Source organism: Aulonocara stuartgranti (genome assembly GCF_965226115.1).
Source record: "Aulonocara stuartgranti genome assembly, chromosome: 23".
Taxonomy (NCBI): Eukaryota; Metazoa; Chordata; class Actinopteri; order Cichliformes; family Cichlidae; genus Aulonocara; species Aulonocara stuartgranti.
Window position 1 is genome coordinate 5,587,958 of NC_138958.1, and position 20,967 is coordinate 5,608,924.

The 20,967-nt window shown below is 35.9% G+C and overlaps 3 protein-coding genes across 3 annotated transcripts; all 3 read right to left on the minus strand.

Annotated features, from left to right (window-relative positions):
- Positions 1-1,374: 1,374 nt before the first annotated feature.
- On the minus strand, positions 1,375-7,517 carry LOC309701377 (mast cell protease 1A-like). Its single transcript, XM_082525501.1, has 5 exons — positions 2,852-7,517; positions 2,591-2,750; positions 2,267-2,405; positions 1,881-2,096; positions 1,375-1,764 (listed from the first exon to the last, which is right to left on the minus strand). The coding sequence occupies exons 1-5, from the start codon at positions 2,907-2,909 to the stop codon at positions 1,627-1,629; spliced, it is 711 nt and encodes a 236-aa protein (XP_082381627.1). The 5' UTR covers positions 2,910-7,517; the 3' UTR covers positions 1,375-1,626.
- A 3,926-nt stretch (positions 7,518-11,443) lies between these two features.
- Positions 11,444-13,641, minus strand: LOC309699724 (granzyme B-like; the record flags this gene model as incomplete). The annotated part of the gene is made up of 5 exons (XM_082522872.1): positions 11,444-12,313; positions 12,409-12,630; positions 12,831-12,969; positions 13,204-13,363; positions 13,467-13,641. The coding sequence occupies 5 exons, from the start codon at positions 13,639-13,641 to the stop codon at positions 12,149-12,151; spliced, it is 861 nt and encodes a 286-aa protein (XP_082378998.1). The 3' UTR covers positions 11,444-12,148.
- Positions 13,642-18,169: 4,528 nt separating this feature from the next.
- On the minus strand, positions 18,170-20,313 carry LOC309699860 (granzyme B-like; the record flags this gene model as incomplete). Its single annotated transcript, XM_082523036.1, has 5 exons — positions 18,170-18,563; positions 18,711-18,935; positions 19,068-19,206; positions 19,819-19,978; positions 20,118-20,313. 5 exons carry the CDS (start codon positions 20,311-20,313, stop codon positions 18,411-18,413), a joined length of 873 nt encoding a protein of 290 aa, XP_082379162.1. The 3' UTR covers positions 18,170-18,410.
- Positions 20,314-20,967: the final 654 nt, after the last annotated feature.

The window sequence follows — 20,967 nt, forward strand, 5'->3', positions numbered from 1 at the left end:
CTACTCTGATCTCTGAGGTAAGAAAGCTGCTTTTCGTTGCTCTGACCTCAGTGAGTGCGTCCTCTTCTGTAGGTGGTGCTTCAGCACCCTCTAGTGGGTGAAAAAGGTAATGCACGAGCATGAAGCGTTTACAAATAAATAAAAAAAATGCATGACTACAAAGACTTTACATAACTTTCTCTGGCATTTATCACATATTAATCCATGGATGGATAGATATTAATGTTTTTTTTATTAATATGCATCTTTCCTGTGAGCCGGTACTAAAATAAAAAATACGTATATAGTATGCATTTTATGTACATTTTCTTTGATATATATATTTTCACAGACAGCTATTTTATTTATATTAAAGCATTTTTTTAAACATGTCCCCATGTCTATGGTATAATTAATTTAAGATCATTTATGTGCATATGCAGTGATCTACTGCTCTAGTCTAATCTGCATTACACTTTATGGCAGGAAGAAACTGGAGGATCAGAATCAGAATACTTTTATAATCCCTAAGGAAACTATGTGCGTTACAGTTGCTCCAAGACAGTAACAGTAAGAGACTAAACTAATTAAATAATACAATTTATTGCAAAGTTTACACATTTAAGAAATAGCACTAATATATAGAAAGCAATCAATTATAAATTAATGACTTTTAGCTGTAACCTGTGAACTTTGTCATTTGTTATTTTACTGTGGAGCGTGTGCAAAACTAGATGGAGTGAGATACACAACGATTCATTTAGTCATAATGTATACTAGTAGTTAGGGCCATAAATATTTTGACCTCATGCCCATGTGAACTTCGATTTGAACTTCAGCAGATCATCTTGACTATGTCTAGATTCCTAATGCATTGAGTTGCTGATGGCTGATTAGATGTTTGCATAAATGAATAGTTGAACAATTGTGCTCAGTGAGTGTACATGTTCATAAAGTGTGTTAAAAGAGAAAAACCTGATGGTGGCTCTAAAGGCAAGCTGAAATGATCACCAAATACATTCTCAGTGTTACTTAGGTCATATGAGACATCACGGATATACAAAGTGTTGGATGTGTTTATTTGAACAGCCAGTGTACTGTACCTCATATCAGGTCATTTAATGATATATATCATGAACTATGTAACCTGAGTAATTTTTTTCAGATCCCAACCTGATGTCTCCATTTAACAATATGCTTTTGTGATTCTGTTCCTGTTTGTTTCACTTGTAATGCATGCTTTAGCTTACATGTTTAACATCAAGTGCCTTTACAATATATTTCCTGATTTTTGTTCATATATCTAGGAAATATATATGTTTACATTGACTTAAAATATGCTGCATAATCATGTAAAATATGTTTTGTTTGCATTGCTATTAAGAAAATAAGACATCAAAGAAAAACAGTTTATTGTCTCATTAAATGTTACAAACAAGCATAACGGCATGGGTTCTCTTTGAATCTACTCTAACAGAAAGGCAAAGCAATAATTGATTATTACTGTTTTTAAGAACATGAAATGCAGTATCAGTATATTAGGTCACAATGATATCTTGTCTGTTAGGCAGTCTCAGTTCAGTCTAAATATTGATATCTCAGTCATCAGATGTCTTAGCGATCTGAGGTTTAAATGTATTATGACTTTCACTTATGTTTTAGTATGCAGTCAATCCAGTCTCTGTATTCAGGTATCATAGTATAACTGTAGGTGTTTTGATTGCTGGCAGACACCACCCCATACGCCGTTCCACATTCACAGACTAACGGGCCACCAGAGTCTCCCTGGAAGTACAAGCACAGTATGTAGTTATTGTGATCATAAGTGAACAATGAGCTAATTATCAATGCTGATCAATGCTCTTTTTTCTTTCTTGTTATAAGATGCAAAATCTACTTACGCTGCTTGGTCCAGTTGTACCTTCAGAGCAGTACTTTTTTTCCTTAGCACACAACTCATTGTCAGTCAGGTTCACGTTGACTTCCCGGAGTACATCAGATGCTTTACCATTCTCTGTTTTTCCCCAGCCAAGGACTGCACATGACTTTGGGACATCATCACGGCCTGCGAGAGTAATAGATGTCACATTCTCGTTGAACTTAGCCTTGGGATGCAACTTCAAGAAAACGAGAAATAAGAGAATTTTAGTATCAATATATACAGTATATAGATTAACAGCTGTTTGTTGATGACTGAGCTTTTCCTAATATAATAAATGAAAGTTGATTATAGCTCAAATTAATAATAATCTTTTTGTCAAATACAATTATTTTGGTCTTTATTTACCTTAAGAAGCATTATGTCATTTTTTAAAGAAGTTTTGTTGTAGCCTTCGTGTGGAAAAGCATTTGTCTCATCCACAGTCACAGTCTGTACTTTTCTGCGATTTTTGTAATCATGAAGTCCCAGAAAGACTTTGTACAATCTGAAAAATAGGGGAAAAATATCTTGAAACAATAAAGATAATAATTTTTAGTATTAACAAAAGAAAAGATAAATCCTTCATGAAACCTACATCGCAGTCAAAGGTTGTGGCTTGAAGTTGTGTAACTTTAGCATTATTGTGGCCACATAATTCATTTTAGATAAACATGAGTGGGTTAAACTCACCTGGCTTCGCAGTGGGCAGCAGTCATCACAAAATGCTCATTTACAAGGAAGCCATCACAGTATGTTGTAATACCATTTGACTTGTTCAGCTCCAAAATCACCATGTACGGCCTGCTATGTGGTGCAACCTTATGGCCACCCACGATTTCTCCTGTATGAACTGGAGAGAAAAAGGTTTTCATATTCTATGCATCAAAATCTTAACTTCATGGACTCCGTTTTGACTTTGTATAAACGTTTGTGCTATGAAAAGAGCCTTACCTTGATCATGAAGAGTCAGCACGAGTATCAGTGCTGCCAGGTTACAGTGGGTAAACATGGTGAGATCAAAGTCAAGGTGAGTTACTGAAGAGCAATGGGGCACTTCACTGACACTTCAGTCTTTAAATGCTTCCTTATAATAAAGGAGGAAGTGTTTGTGTTTTTGTAAATGCAAATGATGGGGTGTCAAACCACATTTATAAAGAGATCATCTCTGACACCTCCAGAAGCTGAAAAAAAGTGTAGCTTATTAAATGTAGCTCATTAGTCTTAGTTGGAGTCTTTAAGCAGGCTTAATAGTAATATAGTTCTAACAAGGGTCACATTATGCATTGTTATAGATTCAAAATCTTTCAATAAAGCTTAAAATAAATCAAATCAAACAAAACAAAAAGGTGAATATAACATGGCTTTTTGTTGAGATATTGTGAGACAGGCTTTGCTATAAATTGGTCCAAGATTCAAGTATATGACTTGATAGAGTCAACTCACAGTACAAACTATATGAACAATGTTAAAGAAAGAAGACATTTTATAACATTTTCAATTTATAGCAAGAATGTTAAAACCATGGGGTAAAATGTTTTTTGGGGTTCATGATGAAAGAAAAATTTAAAAGAAAATTAAGAAGGTAATTAACTTAATATACTTAAAGAGTGACAACAGTGTGAAAAGTTATTGTTTGTTAGCATGATGTATTAGATGGAAAGCTATGACTGTTGCAAGAGTTGCAAGAATTTGTGCACGTGGCTTCAAGAAAGCATCTTCACAATATTCAGTGAGAAAGCCTGGCGGATTACTTGGAAACAAACTATTTTCAGAATGTTGGGGGCGCGTGAAACAGGAAGCCAGCTGACATGTAGCACCAGTTACAGGTCAAGTCATCTGTCACTTTGCTTTTTTGTAATACATATAGCATGATATACAGCAATGTAGAGCAGGATAAATTCTTAAGTATACAGTGTTTTACTCAGACAGCCCTTCGCGGTATAATACGATAAGCCAGTTGTACAATCACAAAGGACGTGTTTAGTTTGTATTACGATGATGAAAAATAGACATCAAGAACAAAGTGCAACAGTTTATTGTCTAATTATGTGTTACAAACACGTATACCATCGTCATCATTGTAATCAGCCTGAATATTGATATCTCAGTCATTAGATCTCTTGATAGTGTTTCACTTATGTTTCAGTATACAATCAATTCAGTCCCTATATAACTATCTTAGTATAAGTGTGGACTGTTAGATAATTTGGGTTTGGCCTACTGGCAGACACCACCCATACGCCTTTGCAGCTTCCCAGACTAACGGGCCACCAGAGTCTCCCTGAAGTACAAGCACAGAATGTAGTTTTTGAATTCTTAAATATATAAAATTAGAGTCTATAAAATTACACAGGTGTATAAAATCAGTAACCTCAACAATTTAATTTCTGCTCTTCCTGCTCACTTGCTTGCACACAGTGCATAAAGGTTGCCAATAATTTGCTGACTCAACAACTGCAGAGTTTCTAACCTCCTCTTGCATAAACCTCAGCACAAAAACTCAATTATCAAATCACTTCTTTTTCATGGTGAATTTGAAAACAAAAACTCACATGTAGAAATTTATCAAATTTTGTGGTTTTCGCCATCACTCTGAGACAGGATGTTTCAAATTTTAGGGACAAACATAAGTTTGTAGGATTATAATATAATCCAAAAATGCAGGACTGTAGTTCTACATATTTATTTAATATGAAGGACATATTCTGGTCAAAAATCACAGTAGTACTGGAGGCCATCCAGAGTAAATGTGTTTCTATGATTTTTTGGGGCCAAGTATAATAACAAGTTAAGTCAAGTCAAGTGGCTTTAGTGTCATTCCAACCATGAGCTGTGGCACAGTACACAGTGAAATTACACAACGTCCCTCCAAGACCATAGTGCTACATATGACATATAACAATCAACACAGGACTACATAAAGTGCGACAATTGCAAAAAAACCCAAAAACAAAACAAAGACAGTGCAACACCAGCCAGAACAGAATAACTTCAGTTTTATCTTAATTTTTAGGCAGACGCAAAGACAAGAGAAGGAAACCATCATGGGGCTGAAAAATCAACATAAACTTATCAGAAAGGTAGCCAAAATTTTAGCAGGGACCAAGTCTGGCACATTTCTTAAAAGAAGGAATGTCCTGGCTATAAAGCTCCGTATATGGTGTTTTACTGTGTAGAGAAATGCAGCTACTCTACAGTATATTTGCTAACATGCAGTTGGACAATAACTGTTTAAATGAAGCACAAACAGTGTATTCAATTTACATATAGCTCCATATATTAATGCGCTTGTACTTTTTTGCTCATTATAAATAACATTTGTATTTTTGATGGCTCACTCAGTGAGTCATTTCAACTTTATTCTGGTTTGGTCACATATCTGTGAATGTTCTAGCATCTCTCATCCTGTTTGTAATTATCAGGAAGTATAGATTTATATCATAGTTTCCTCTGACTGACTTGTGAAACTGCAGTGTATCCGCCATGGTTCGGTATGTCTGAGTCTTTCAAAAATCATCTCTTTTAAGTCTTCAGTCATAGCAGTAGAAATTTCCCCTAATTATGTCACTCCTTGTATGGGTTAGTTTTTAGAGAATACCTGTAAATCAGTGTAGTGATGAATACCTGCAATATTTGGTCAAATGTTTTGGGCCAGACTTTTTAATCTTTGAATGCATCTCTCTTTCTAATGGCACAGGTGTATAACATCAATAACCTAGTCAATTTTTGGTCTTCTCAGATAGCCCACAAACAACAGTAAGTGATTTTTTTCTTGCAAAGTAGAAGAATTTGGGAACCACAGCAGCACAGCCACAAAGTGACAGACCACATAAAGTTATAGAGATGCAGAGTGCTGAGGTGCATTGTGCAGCACAAGTCACCAACTATTTGCTGACTCAAAAACTGCAGAGTATTAATCCTGGCATTAACATCAGGACAGAAACTGTGCTCAGTGAACTTCATGGCAAGTTTTTATGGCTGAGAGGCTCTTGTAGATGTAGTGTTTAGGTGGCCCAGTAATTTTACCATCATAGAATATGTATGAACCACATGCTACACATACACATACTGGTAGATGAACCATATACAAGTATTGACTATTTAATTTAATTTAAAATTTACAACAGTGACCCTTAAAAATTACAGTTTTGTAAAAGTAAGTGAATGACAGAAAGAAGAAACAAATTAGTAAAATATTTGAATTTAGATGTCTGTGAAGATTCTCAGTCATCCAGGTCATCGTAGTCAAAGGAGCTTGCAAAGAAAAGCGTCTTGACTTCTTTAAATTACTTGAAGACGTTTCACCTCTCATCCGAGAAGCTTCTTCAGTTCTAAGGTCAAATGGTGGAGAGTCCCAGACATAAACCTAGTGGGAGTATCCCCCCACAGAGGGACAAAATGATCCTCTAATCGCCTGAGCCAAGGTGTGAAACTGGGTGTGAATTTAGAGAAACTCTGTGACAAATGACAGGAAACAAACAACTCAACATCTCAATCATAAAAAAAGAAAGAAAAAGCCTGGTGTCAACCTGTGAAAAGTTAATACACAGTGGAAACGAAGTGCTTTCAAAGGTGTGGAAAAAGCTTTCCCAAGTCTTTTTATACGGAGGTATCGCCCTCTGGTGGCTATTTAAAAGAACAGAGGATTAAGGGTTAAGAAGCTAAGTTTTTAACTTTCGTAACTTAGGTCATCAGTAGGAGGACAGCGGTCCGATTTTGACGGGGTGTGAGCAAAGTTTCCAGTATTTACGGTAGCGTTATTTTAATCGCAGCTTTTGTATTGCCTTTACAGTAGTCACTGTACATCTATAGGAAACACACAGACCAGTAGCATGCAGTATAACTCATTCAACGTGACCCCCCTTACCCAATCAAATAGTTTATTGAGAGCAAAGTTGCGATTTCCTGTGTAAACCGGGAACTGCGATATCACTTATCAGTTCGATTCCTTATCAATTCTCCTATCAATTGTCACTGGGTTCTCATCAGCTCTGTTTTGAGAGTCTCCACCACTGCTAAGCAGCGATAATAAAATTATATTAATGCAAATCAATTGAATACTGTGGGTCTAGTGTTTGTGCATGTTTGTTACGTTATTTCCCCTCTTTTTGTGATCTGTGTTGGAATCATTACTCAAAAAAGTAATTATTACACAGAACCACCACAAAGCCTATATTCCAGTGAAAATTCCGGACCTGATTTTGAACCATCCACTGTCTTAATTCTAACATGGTGTAAAAGTTTGTGCCATGAAAAGAGCTTGCCATGATCATGAGCACAAGTATCAATCCTTCCATGTTACAGTGCGTAGATATAGTGAGGTCAAAGTCAAAGTAAGTTACAGTCAGGCAACTTTTTTCATCTGTGGGACACTTCACTGACATTTCAGCCTTTAAATGCATCCTGATCACAGAGCTAGAAGGAGGGATTTGTGTTGTTTGCATATGCAAAAATTAAAAAACAACAACAACAACAACAAAAAACAACTAACTGAAATTAGGAATTAGGAATGTCTGTGGCTACTGTATATAGTCAAACACCACCTGTCAAGTAAAGCAAAGTACAATTGAATAGATTTCAGTAATGCTACTTTAATAATATTTTACAATAACGATTTGCACAATGAGCTGCATGGTACTCTAATAAGTTTTGCATTTAACATTTTTTAAAAAGCTTTCGAGTAATTTGTAATTTTTTTTTCAAATAAAGTGACGTCTTCAGATTTTTGCATCTTGTCTCCTCATAGTTGTCTGTGAAAACTGTGAAAGGGTCTGGAGAAGCCGTGGAGAATATTATGCTGCCAGCATTACTGGCTTGGTGGTGGGTCAGTGATGGTCTGGGGGGTTGAAACGTATATTAATATAGATATAGCACTGGTTGTTTTCGGGTGGGGGGTTCCCATTGAGATCTGATATGTACAGTGGCCCTGAGAGGTCAAACAGACACCAGCAAATAGAAAAACGCTGCAAAAGCACACAAAACACTTTCCAAAATTCAGCAACAGTGCTGCACGTTGCCAACGGCATTGGTTGTGTTTGATTAGGTTTGTGTATTTGTGTATTTTGCTGAGTTATGTGAATCAGTTGAACATTGAAATGTTCTAAATTCTATTTCCAGAAAGCACAGATCACTATGACAAACCTCTGCCTTTCCTTTCCTCTGCCTTATCGATCTAGTTTGGGGGTTTTGAGATTTTTTATAGATGCATATATCTAAAATGAACACTGCCAAAACAAAACACAATAGGCTGTTGGAGTGACCTAGTAAAAGTCTGGATTTAAATCGGATTGCAGTGCTTTGGCATGACCTTAAATAGGCTATTCATACTATTCATGCAGAATTATTTAAACAGTAAAATTCTTTTTCCAGGTAAGATCACTGTAATATGTGTGGTTTAAACACATATGTGTTTAAACACATATGTGTTTAAACACATAAACTGTTGTGTGAAAATATTTTTAAATATACTCAATTATAATTTCAGATTTGATTGTGACCAATTACTATTTCATATCATTGTTCTATCAAATAAAGCAATTGTTCTGAAGATGTGGCAGGGCATGTTATTTCCCACCATGCCCACAAGGGGGATTCCACGGACTGTACTTAGTGCAGTTGGACCCCTTATAATCAGTTCAGCCAAGCTGGTAGTCACAGTTCAGGGCTCGATCAGATCCATAGTTAATTGCTGCTTGTGTCCCAGTCCTTGATTTTTTTATGACAGAGTTATTAACAACAATTATAATTATTTCCGACTTTCCAGAACCACATGCATACACATATTCTCTGTGCTGCATTTAATAGTAAACCCATCAACACTGTTAGGATTATTTGTCTGCATTAAGCCTTAGGGGGAAAAAGGGAGCACATTCTAACCGATGCACACTCTGTGATTACCACCAAGTGTAGCCAGCATGTTAGTGTAGAGCCTTCACCTTATCAATAATACATTTATTTGCATTTACAGACAGAAGTGGAATGGGAGGATGAAAGGCAGAGAAAACTGGAGGCTAGAGCAGGCAACTAGTCACATCTGAGTCAAATAAAGATGATGTCTCAGATCTCTCTCTTTGAGATGTTTCCAGACAGACAAACAGACAAAAGAATAAGGATAATAAACAAATATCTGACTTAACTAAGATATATGGCATTGTTGCTGGGACATATTTTCTTTTAGACTCTGCTCCAGATGCCACTCTTTTTCTTGATTTTCTTGTCCACAGCCATTAGCTTGAGTCTCTATCAATTTGCTGTTTGGAAGCAGATAAACAGAAAAAAGTAAGTATAATAAACAAATCTGACCAACATTTAAGAAACTGCAATATCTCACCCATGAGTTATCCCTCCGTTATATACAATATTACAAGTGCAGAGTCTCGAGTTTTAAAAGGTTTGCATCAATAAAGAAAAGATCTATTGGAGATGTATAAGTACAAAGGCATATTTATACACTGGCCATTCAGTCTTGAGAATTATCAAACAAGATGTATATTGTATTAATGGCAAAAACATGAGAAGTTGTAAAGACTGCACTAACTGCGATTCCCCAACTAACTATCATGGAAAAGCTAGATGTGGGACTGACATTGAGCGAACTACAAAAGGCCATCAACTGTCTTGCAATGAAAAGGTTACTGGAAGCTATGGCGGTGGTGCTGAGGAGAACCTTCCAAAAGGATAGCCAATTCTGCAGTACTCTGCATGAAACAGTGCACATGGCTTCAAAAAAATCATCTTTGTAACAATATTGTGATCACAAGACATAACAAGAGATATGCTGTGAACCTTTAATGCATAGACCATTTTAAATGATAAGAGATTAACAAGAAGTCACGTACATTCATAATGACAACAGTTGTGGTTGACACTTACTAGCAGTTCTACTAAAAGTAACTCGGGGAAAATAAGAAAACAAAAAAGAGATGACATTAAAATTCCATGTTATAAAGATGGCCTTCTATTATGCCAGCTGCAAACATGCTAATGCATCTTTATCAGTTGAGCTTTTTATTTTTCACTCAATGAGACATACATTGTCTATCTGATTCTACTTGAGAGTTGAGAGACTTGAGAGAAAGTGAGAAAAAAAGAAGAGGAGAAGAAGAGTAAAGAAGAGAAATGCCCTTTTCAATGATGAAGCTAAATGCAAAAGAAGTCCCATTCATGGGGCAGATCAGTCAAAAGAACAGTCAGAAACACACCCACGCAGCCTGTGAACATCTGTAGGTATAAAGAGTTTTCTTAAAACTAGTGCCTAATCTTTGGAAAATTTAAAAGAACCTCGGATTTCAATATTCTGAAAAAATATCTTTGTACATAGTTCTGCGTGTCTAGCCTTGTGCAGTAATGTGAAAAAGAAAATGATTGGAAATTTGTTGAAGCCCATTGTTCTCGCCATTTTTAAATCCATGCTTTCTCCACTTTTGGTCTTTTAAACTAAGAATTGAAGTTCAGTTCGATCTTGTATATTTGGAAAGATTTATGCATCTGTCATCCAGTTTGCAGCAATCAGTTAGTATAGATTACTATCACCATTTCCTCTATCTGACTTGTGAAACTGCAGTGTATAACACAGAGGTTTTCTCTGTCTTTGTGGTGTTTTTGTGTTATAGTAAATAGCCACACATACACTGTGAATGTGAACTATTCTCTTGAACATTAACAAACATATACACCCATATGCTGCACTGCACTTCTGACATAAAGATCCAACTTTCTCTCACCCCAACCGGTCGCAGCAGATGGCCGCCCCTCCCTGAGCCTGGTTCTGCCGGAGGTTTCTTCCTGTTAAAAGGGAGTTTTTTCTTCCCACTGTTGCCAAAGTGCTTGCTCATAGGGGGTCATATGATTGTTGGGTTTTTCTCTGTATCTATGAAGCGCCTTCAGGCGACTTATGTTGTGATTTGGCGCTATATAAATAAAATTGAATTGAATTGAAATTGAATTGAATTGAACTATAAATGACCCCTCAGTACAATGTCTGACTTCATCCGTTATACCAATACAAAGCTAGCATAATGTTTCCTCTTCACATGATTTCATTTATTTCTATATGTAGACAAGGAAAATGAGTTAGATGACGAAACTGCCTAAGAGCTACATAGACAAGGATAGATAAAGAACTCCATGTTTCTAAGAACACGATCCTCTGTAGTTGAGTGTTTACTGGGAGCAATTTAACTTTTCTAGTTAACATGCAAGCAAAGGTTTTTGAGTTTGGGCTGGAGCTCCAACACCACTTTCAAACCTACAGCCAACTTATAGTCACCATTTAACCTAACATGCATGTTTTGGGACTGTGAGAGGAAGCCGGATAACCTCAAAAGAAGACATGATGAGACACTATGAGCCAGTCAGTGGAGGTTTAGAACCCAGGATCTTCATGCAAGGTGACAGCGCCAACTATAGTGCATGCAGAAAGTATTCACAGTGCTTTATGTGTTCCAAATTTTCTCATGTTACAGCCTTATTCCAAAATAAATTAAATTCATTTTTTACCTCAGACATCTACACAGAATATCCCTTAATGACAAAGCGAAAAAAGTTTGTTTGAAATTCTTGCAAATTTATTTAAAAAACACACAAACAAGCAAAAGGGAAAATATGTACTTGAGTATTCTGTTAGTACTGTATTAATATAGGGTCCTCTAAAAAAATCTAAATTATCTCCATTTATGGAGCTAATAAAATTTGCTCAAAAAAACTGTTTGGGTCCTTTGCTGAACAAATTTTAAGCCAACAAGTACAGCTAAACAATGAACTACTGCTAAACAATGAATGCATGTGCAGTTTACAACTGTCATACATACATTATAAACGCATGCACACAAAAACAAACACATATTTTATACATACATATATTCTCATTTATCCATATGTTTGTATAATGAAATATAAACACAGTGAGTAGCACAACAGTTTATTGCTGTTACAATCCAACATATCATCTTGGTTTCTCTCTTAAACTAATTCGAAATCTTAAAATCTGTTGATTTTAAGAGTAGTAAATGCAGTATCTAACATTAAAATTAAAAAAAATGGTATTCATTCTACATTTAAATTTAAGATTTTAAACTATGACTAAAATGAAACTACAGGTTTGCAAAGAAAAGGTTTGTAGCTGGAAGAAAAAAGGCAGCAGTGTGACCATTGCACCACCTTGCCACCCATCATTTTAATAGAATGAGTTCAAATATTCAAATCTCAGTTGTCATATAACTTTTTTTAAAGGCAGATTCAATACATGAATTACCACTTTCGATGATGATCTATGACAGAATCAATCCAGTCTCGTTTGTCAGATATCTTAATGTAACTGTAGAGCTTAAGGCCATCTAGCATTGAGTTACTACTGGCGGACACCACCCCGTATGCCTTTCCATCTTCACAGACTAATGGGCCACCAGAGTCTCCCTGGAAATACAAGAATAGTATGTAGTTATTGCAGCAAGTGAACACTATCATTATCATTACTGACCAAACTTTTTTAAGGTATAAAAGCTACTTACCGTGGATGGTCCAGTGGCACCCTCAGAGCAGTACTTATTTTCCTTAGCACAAATCTCATTCTCAGTCAGGGTTACATTGACTTCCAGGAGCACATCAGAGTCTTTACCGTTTCCCGTGTTTCCCCAACCAGGAACTACACACGATTTTGGCGCAAATCCATCATCACGGTCTGCAAGATCAATAGGTTTCACATTCTCGTTGAACACTGCCTTGGTGCTCAACTTCAGGAGCAAGGAGAGACAAAAATATTTGTTAAAATATTACAATATTACATATTTCTGACCCTTCCTTTTAATGCTGTTTGTTTTAGTTGAACATTATCTAAAGGTAATAACAAACAATAATAAGAAATTAAATTTGACTTGGAAGAAATAATAAAAATTTGACAACAAACCCCCCAAAATACTGTTGTTTCTTTTACCTTAAGAAGCATTATATCGTTGCTGTAAGAAACTGGATTATAGTCTTTGTGTGGAAATGCATTGGTCTCAGGCACCGACACATGCTGTACTCCATTATGGTTGTGGTAATCATGAAGTCCCAAAAAGACTTTGTAGGACCTAAAATGAAATAAGTGCAATCACTTTTTGACAGTGTAAAAGAGAAGAGTGCTGGTCTGATGCTAACCAAATAAAAAAAATCAAAAAATGTTATGAGTACATTCATGAAACCGCCATGAAAGCTTTTATCCCAGTCCCCGAGTTTATGAGTAACATAAACCCAGCTTACTGCGATAACAAAATATACTGGACACTTAATTCTTTCTAGGTGAACATAAACTATGTTAAACTTACTTTGCATGGCAGTGGGCAGCAGTCAGCACAAAGTCCTCATTAACGAGGAAGCCATCACAGTGTTTGTTATGACCACCTAAGTTGTGCAGCTCCAAAAGCACCATATATGGTTTGCTATGTGGCACAACTTCACGGCCACCAATGATTTCTCCTGTATAAACTAGAAAGAAAAAAGTTATCAGATTCTGTATATCAAAATCTTTATCATGCAGTGTTTCAGTTCTGACTTTGGATATAAGTATGCACTAAGTAAACATACTTACCCTGATCTTGAAGAATCAACACGAATATAAGTACTACCAGGTTACAGTGGGTAAACATGGTAAGATCAAAGTCAGGGTGAGCTAATAAAGAGCAGTGGGACACTACACTGACAGATTCAATCTTTAAATGCTTTCTTATCACAGAAAGAGAAGGAGGAGTTTGTGTCATTTGCATATGTGAATGATGTGGCTGTATTCATAAACCATATTCACACAAGATCTCTCACCTCCAGAGCCTGATAGGTCATATTTTTATCTGGTATTATAGCTGGTTGTTGTACAGTCTTACCTTACAATATAAAGCACCTTGAGGCATCTGTTTTTGTAATTATGATTTTTGCTGTAATTGACACTATATAAATAAGACTGAATTGAATTCAATTGAATTCAGTTTAATTGAAAACAGTATTAGTGACCAGCACTTCCTAGAACAATCCATTTCACTGGAGGAATGGCTTAATAAACTATCAATGGGCAGGTGAACAACAAACAAGTCCACTAGAGGCCTGTGTGTTTTCAACATACCCAGAGTATCTTTCCATGATCACTTTTCGTAATACTGGCAATCAGCATAGGTAGTTACACAAAGTTAACCCTAGGTTTCCTCTGCATGAAAAGAGTGGCATTGGCAGCAACTCACAGAAGTTTACTTGACTTTTCAAAGAAAGATTAAATTGTGCTATGGAAAAAGATATGAATAGATTAAACAAGCAATACAAAATGAAAGCATCACAGCAGTGAGTGTAAAAGGAACTGCACAGTAGTGTTAAAAGTTTGCATATTGAGTGCTTTTGTCATTATTAATGTAATGGTAATATCTCTGTTCTATTCCTAAAGTTTAGAAAAATGGAAAAAGGTAAAAATGCAGATTCGCTGCATTAACAGACTTACCAAAATTACAGCTCTATCATTAAGACAAGGGAAAATCAGATGGGTTATTTTTAAACATTTTGTTAACTAATTGCTAAAAATTTAAATGGGTGTGTACTATATAACGGCATCTATACGTCCAGAATTGCTGTGCGTTGCTGATATCTATATCACTAAAGCACTTCTGGATGGATGCAAACTGCATTTCGTTGCCCTGTACCTGTGCATGTGCAATGACAATAAAGTTGAATTCTGAATTTTATTCTATACAACCCCCAATTTCCAAAAATATCAATGATTACATGAAAAGCTGTGTGAAAAGGACAAAGCTGAAAATCAGTAGTGACCGACTGTGATCTCAGGTGGCAAAGCATTAAGATCAGGCATAATTCTGTTGTGGAAATCATATTGTGGAATACTTCAAGAAATCAGAAGAAAACACTGTTCATAGACAGAAAAAGAGATGCAATTTTTAAATCCAAGTTCCCACAGTTTTGGGGTTTGTTTGTTTTTTCCTGTTAATGAGTCAGTTGAAGTTCACTTTTTTTCTCAGTCTTGCGTATTTCTCTGTCTTAGTTACACATATTGAAATGTTCTTCTGTAATCTTTTTTTTTTTTTTTTGCAGTTATCAGGAAGCATAGATTACTATCACTTTTTCCGCTGACTTCTCTACTCAACGTTGCTCAATGTTTATGGCTTGCTTTACAGCCACAAAGACCTCACTAGACATATGATTTTCTGCTCAAAACCAGTATTGCATGGGTTTTGGTTTATCTCAGCGGTTGAGCAGGTGACCACATGCCACAAGGCCAAATGTAGAAACCTACATTCACTAGCCAAAGTACATCAACTCATTTTACTTTTGCAGATTTCTGGTCAGAATCTGTTTGTTTGTTGTTTTTTTTAATAATGTACCCAAATGCTGACTATGCTAAATCAGCTTTATAAGTATATATTTATCCATATTTGTTTTGTGGCTTCTTTTCTTCTTTACATCTCTGCTGTATTCAACCAGTGGCATACAAGACTTCCAGACTTCCAAAAACATTATAGAAAAATGGCATAAAGCTGTAGGATCTACCAACATATCTAATAGGAAATTAAAATGTTTTGTTCATTAGAATGAGATTTGTGGCTGACTCTTGCTTGCATGCAGTTTTGATGTTCTTATACGGTGCTCATATTTAATTTAATTAATTCAGTTTTATATAGACTGAAGTCGTTCCTTAATTTATTTATTGTTTACTGTTCGGTATTTTGAAGGCAAACCTGATGACATGCAATAAGTGGTGCACATGGCTTCAAAAAGCATATCAGCAAACACTGCAGGAACACTGCAGGAAAAAAGATATGTAGTTAATGAGACATTTAGTACACAGATCCATATATATGATAACAGATTAACAAGAACTGACAGCTGACACTCATTTCACTACAGTCCTTTCAGCAAGAAAGGTCAAAAGTACTAGAGAACATTAAAAGTTCTCTGCATCAAGATGACTTTGATTCTTTCAGCTTCATGTTGAAAGATTAAAATTCCTTATTTGAAATTCCTATTAAAGGTTACATTGTTCACCTCACATATGTTAGTACTTATATTTTTAACAGGATTCTCAGATAACATGAGTAAACCAGTGGCAGACTGCTCATCAAGAGCACCTGGACATTTCTTGATGGCCCGAGTCTTATTTTTATCTGCTGTGAGCAGTCAACATCTCGGTGAAAAAGTAGCGATCGGGAATGAATTGGCAGCCCATTTCAGAATCCATAATGCAGGAAAAAACTCTGTCACTGCCACTGTCCCTGGTTTGAGTGTACCAAAGAAATACGTAGAGCTGCCCAGTTTGGGATAGAGTCACATTCTCTAGTGCAAGCCCACATGTTAACATAGCTCAAAATATAATGAAAAACATGTTATTATAACAAATGACATGACTTAAACCTTTGGAAATGACACCAGATGCTATTGTGGGCTGTTAGCGCAATATACTGTGATTTATACCTAAGCTTATATAGTTTTTTGACGCATTAGCTATCAACTTAAATACAGTTTGAGCATCAGTCTTGTGTGTCTGTCTTGGCGACATGTGCGGAAATGTTCTTCCGTCTGGCATCCTGTTTATAAGATGAAGTTTAGATTACTGTTATAAACTGTGTCCCCTGTCTGATGTTGTAAAATTGCTGTGAGATATCTCTCAGTTTTGAGTTTTTTTTTAATCATGCACCAAAAGCATTCAACAGTTGCAACTTTTATATATTAGATTTATAATTCAAATTGTTAGGGTGTTGTTACAAATGTCATTGGGAGAGTGCAGCACCTGAATCTAATGCTGGATTACATAAACATCTACAGTATAGCTATGGTTCAGAAGTTTACATGCTTACATGCTTACACTCACTGTTTCAAATAGATAAACGTAAAACACAGCAAAAACTAAAGCTCTAAGCAGCAGTACTAAGTCCTGTCGCTCTTAAATCTATTTTTCACCTGTTCAGCAGGAGCAGAGCATTTGGGGAGTTCCCCGGTGCTGCAGTGGTCATGTCAGTGGGGGGATCCACGGGTTTCTCTGTGACTTTCACATTCCTGTAGCGGCTTGCTAGGTGTTTGCTCAGATTTGAAGTTTACTTTTTCTTCCCACAGTAGGGACACTAATGTTTTTGTCACTTTTTACGGAGTAAAAATTGAAGGAATGTCAGTAGTTCCATGCTTTTAACACTACATGGTTGTACTCTGTCACACACTCCATATTATCCGTTGTTGATCTACATACATCTGTTGCAGCCACGGACATCGCACGCACATCATTGTCATGAGACACTCTCACAAACAAAATCACGGTTTAGTAACACAGTAACACAGCATGCTTACGGGACCTCCGCCTCTCTGGGAACATCTCAGACCACAAATATCCTGAGCCAGACTGGGACCTGTCCAGAGTGCAGCCCTATTACATCTAACAAACACTAATATTACTAAGGTAATATGATCTTCACAATAGTTGATAGCCATGTAGTCAATGCTGTTATACAAATTTCCCACGTGTGGGACTAATAAAGGTTATCTTATCTTATCTTATCTTATCTTAAGCATTTTGTAGTACCTATGCTGAACGCACTGGAAACCCAAGCTGTGCCTGACAGGTTTGTGTGATCCGCGGTGTAGCCAGCATGTTAATACATGCAGTGTATATGTCTGTGTACAGCACAATTGTGACAAAGACAGGCAGATTCAGTGGCTGATGCATTTGCTTCTTTGTGTGCTGACTGTTCTTTCTGCAGAAGCTTAATAAACATAGACTAATGTCTTGTTAGGAGACTCAGTCAGTGTAAGTGAAATTAGCCATTTAATTGACTAATGATTAGATAAACCAGGCATATTATAAAGTACTCGTACTTCAGGTTCACTAAAAGAAAACATGTCTAAAGCTTTTTATACAGATGTCCACTTTTAAGAAGACCACTGTTGTAGAGACAGACAATCCATTCACACCTGCAGCCAATGTAAAGTCAATGAGAATCGATATGGGAACCAAAACAATAAGTAATATCGATAATGAAATCAGAATTTCTAAATTCTAATTAATTCATAATTCTAATGTATTTCCTGTAGTTTTATGCCATTAATATGACATAATGATATAAGACTGGCTGATGGATGATGAAAAGAAGTCAGTTGGAATAACATAAAAACAGTGAAAATGCAAAATTTTAATAACATCTGTCAAACAAATCATCCTGAATCTAAAAGAAACAAGAATCTTTAAAGTACAAAACAAATCAGGTAATGCAGTATCTAACATCAGCATCTCATTTAATAAACAGCATTGAGTATATAGTAAAAGTTCAGATTCTACTTAACTGTAACTAATGTGCAACTTAATGTATGTTTGTTTTGTGTTGTTGTTTTTTTTTAAGTTTTTTTTTTTTTTAAGTTTTTTTGATGCATATCTACCAAAACAACTCACTTATCTAATTTTAACGCAGTATCGCATCACTTCTTTTTCAAGCTAAACCCAAGCACAAATTCTAATACTGGGGTTTGATCAGCTAAATTTTACATGGTTTATTTTATCTTAATTATGTTTCATAATGCAGTCAATCCAGTCTCGGTTGTCAGGTATCTTAGTGTAACTATAAATTGCTGATTTATCTGGGTTTAGCTTGCTTGCGGACACCACCCCGTATGCCTTTCCATCTTCACAGACTAATGGGCCACCAGAGTCTCCCTGGAAATACAAGCATACAATACATTATGTAGTTACTGGACCATAACTAAGTGTAATCACAACAGTAAGCTGATTATCATTATTTACCAAACTTGTTAATTAATAAATTTATTTATTTATAGTAAAGGTTTAATAAAAAACACTTACATGACCTGGGCCACCCTTGTCCTTTGAGCAGTACTTATTTTCCTTAACACACATCTCATTTTCAACCAGGGTTACATTGACTTCCAAAAGTTTGAGAGATGGGTGTTTGTTGTTTTCTGTACTTCCCCAACCAGAGACTATGCATGATTTTGGCAGCGATCTATCATCACGGTCTGCGAGATCAATAGGTTTCACATTCTTGTTTAACACTGCCTTGGTACTCAACTTCAGGAACAAAGAGAGATAAAAATGTTATTTAATGCTGTTTTGTTCAATTGAACAAAAATGATAAGAAACCACATTTAGGATGATAACACTGTAAAGTCTGTTATTAAATATTATTTTCGTTTATTTTACCTTCAGAAGCATTATGTCATTTTTGAATTCAGCTTGATCATAGCTTTTCTGTGGAAATGCATTTTCCCCAGGCACATTCACATGCTGTACGTCATTCTGCTTGTTGTAATTATGAAGTCCCAGAAAGACTCTGTAGGACCTGAAATAAAATAAGTGCAAACAATTTTCAGACATTTAAGTTAGCTGTCCCCGACCCCCAGGCCAGTCGTTTAGTACCGGGCCAGGAGAGTTGAGGCTTGGGTGTGAAAATTCATGTCTGTTTGTTTTTTTGTTTTTATCATTAACTTGGTTTCCCTGGGTCTTTTCAAATGTGTTATGAATATATATATATATATATATATATATATATATATATATATATATATATATATATATATATATATATATATATATATATATATATATATATATATATTTTTTTTTTTTTTTTTTTTTTTTTTTTTTTTTGGTACTGGTTCTGGTTCTGGTTTTATTTTGTTGTATTTATCAGCAACACCTTAAAGGCCGGTCCGTGAAAATATTGTCGGACATAAACCGGTCCGTGGATCAAAAAAGGTTGGGGACCGCTGATTTAAGTGATACAATATACAACAAAAGAAAAGTTTTTCAATACTAATTTATGACCAAACTTATGAAGCCACCATGAAACAAAGATCTCAGTCTCAGAGAGTAACTTAAGCTTGGTGTTTGGATAAGACAATTTATCGGTTCACATAATTCCCTTTAGGTAAACATAAACTGTTAAACTTACTCAGCTTGGCAGTGGGCAGCAGTCACCACAAAATGCTCATTCACAAGGAAGCCATCACAGTGGGCTTTCTGACCACCTGGTCTGTGCATCTCCAAAAGCACCATGTATGGCCTGCTGTGTGCCACGGCCTCATGGCCACCGATGATTTCTCCAGTGTGAACTGCGTGAGTGGGAGCAGGATGGGGGGTTGTGTCATATTCTATTAAATCAAAATCTTAACCTTGCACGGTCTCAGTTTTGACATCATTTATAATGTCACCATGCATGACATCACATATGCACTATGAAAAGAGACTTACCTTTATCATGAAGAGTCAGTACAACTATCAGTACTGCCAGGTTAAAGTGAGTAAACATGATGAGATCAAAGTCAGGCTGAGCTACTGAAGAGCAGTGGGTAACTTCACTGGCAGGTTCAGCCTTTAAATACCTCCTCGTAACAGCGAGAGAAGTTGCGTTATTTGCATATTCAAATGATGTGGCTGTGAACCACATTCATAACTTTATCAGACTCTCCAGAGCTTTATTTTATTCTATTTCAGTTGAATTGTATGCATTGCTTTAAAGATTTCTTTTAGCACTTTCCTGAAGGACTGATAAAACTAAAATATGTTTCACTGAAAAATAAAATGAAATTTAAAGAAAATACTATATTGATCATTCGTTTCTTGGACAGTTATTATTGTGGCACAGACAGTTATTTTATTTGCTTTAAAATGTTCTGTCAGAAAACAGCACAATAACCATCACTACCAACATTAATACTGAAGGGAGTTTATAGGAGGAATTCTGGAGCCATAGAACAAAAATATTGTTACAATAATGATGGCCTTACCAGGAAAAAGAAATACTGAGCTGCTATGTGAAAAGTTTGTATGTTGAATCAAGTGTTTGTATGTTGGATTTTATTTCAAGGTCCTGTACACAGGGAGAAAGCCAGCCTTCCCATGGCATGTAAGTCTGCAATTTCAATACCCCACAGCTGATGCAAGACAAAACTAAATTAATGTTTATGACAATGTGGTAAAAAGCATATAAATGATGAGGAGTGATCACCTTACAGAAGTCTTGGATACAGTATAAAATATAAATGACTGGTGATTATACAGACTACTGGCATTAGAAACAACCTAACCTGCAAATTTAAAA

What these genes read in the sequence shown, in the direction of transcription:
- LOC309701377 (XM_082525501.1), bottom strand. Translation starts at nt 2,909, where the DNA reads ATGTTTACCCACTGTAACCTGGCAGCACTGATACTCGTGCTGACTCTT. An exon ending in GCTGACTCTTCATGATCAAG is followed by an intron (nt 2,751 to 2,851) that starts GTAAGGCTCTTT and finishes TTTTCTCTCCAG; the next exon opens with TTCATACAGGAGAAATCGTG. An exon ending in GTACAACTGGACCAAGCAGC is followed by an intron (nt 1,765 to 1,880) that starts GTAAGTAGATTT and finishes TTGTACTTCCAG; the next exon opens with GGAGACTCTGGTGGCCCGTT.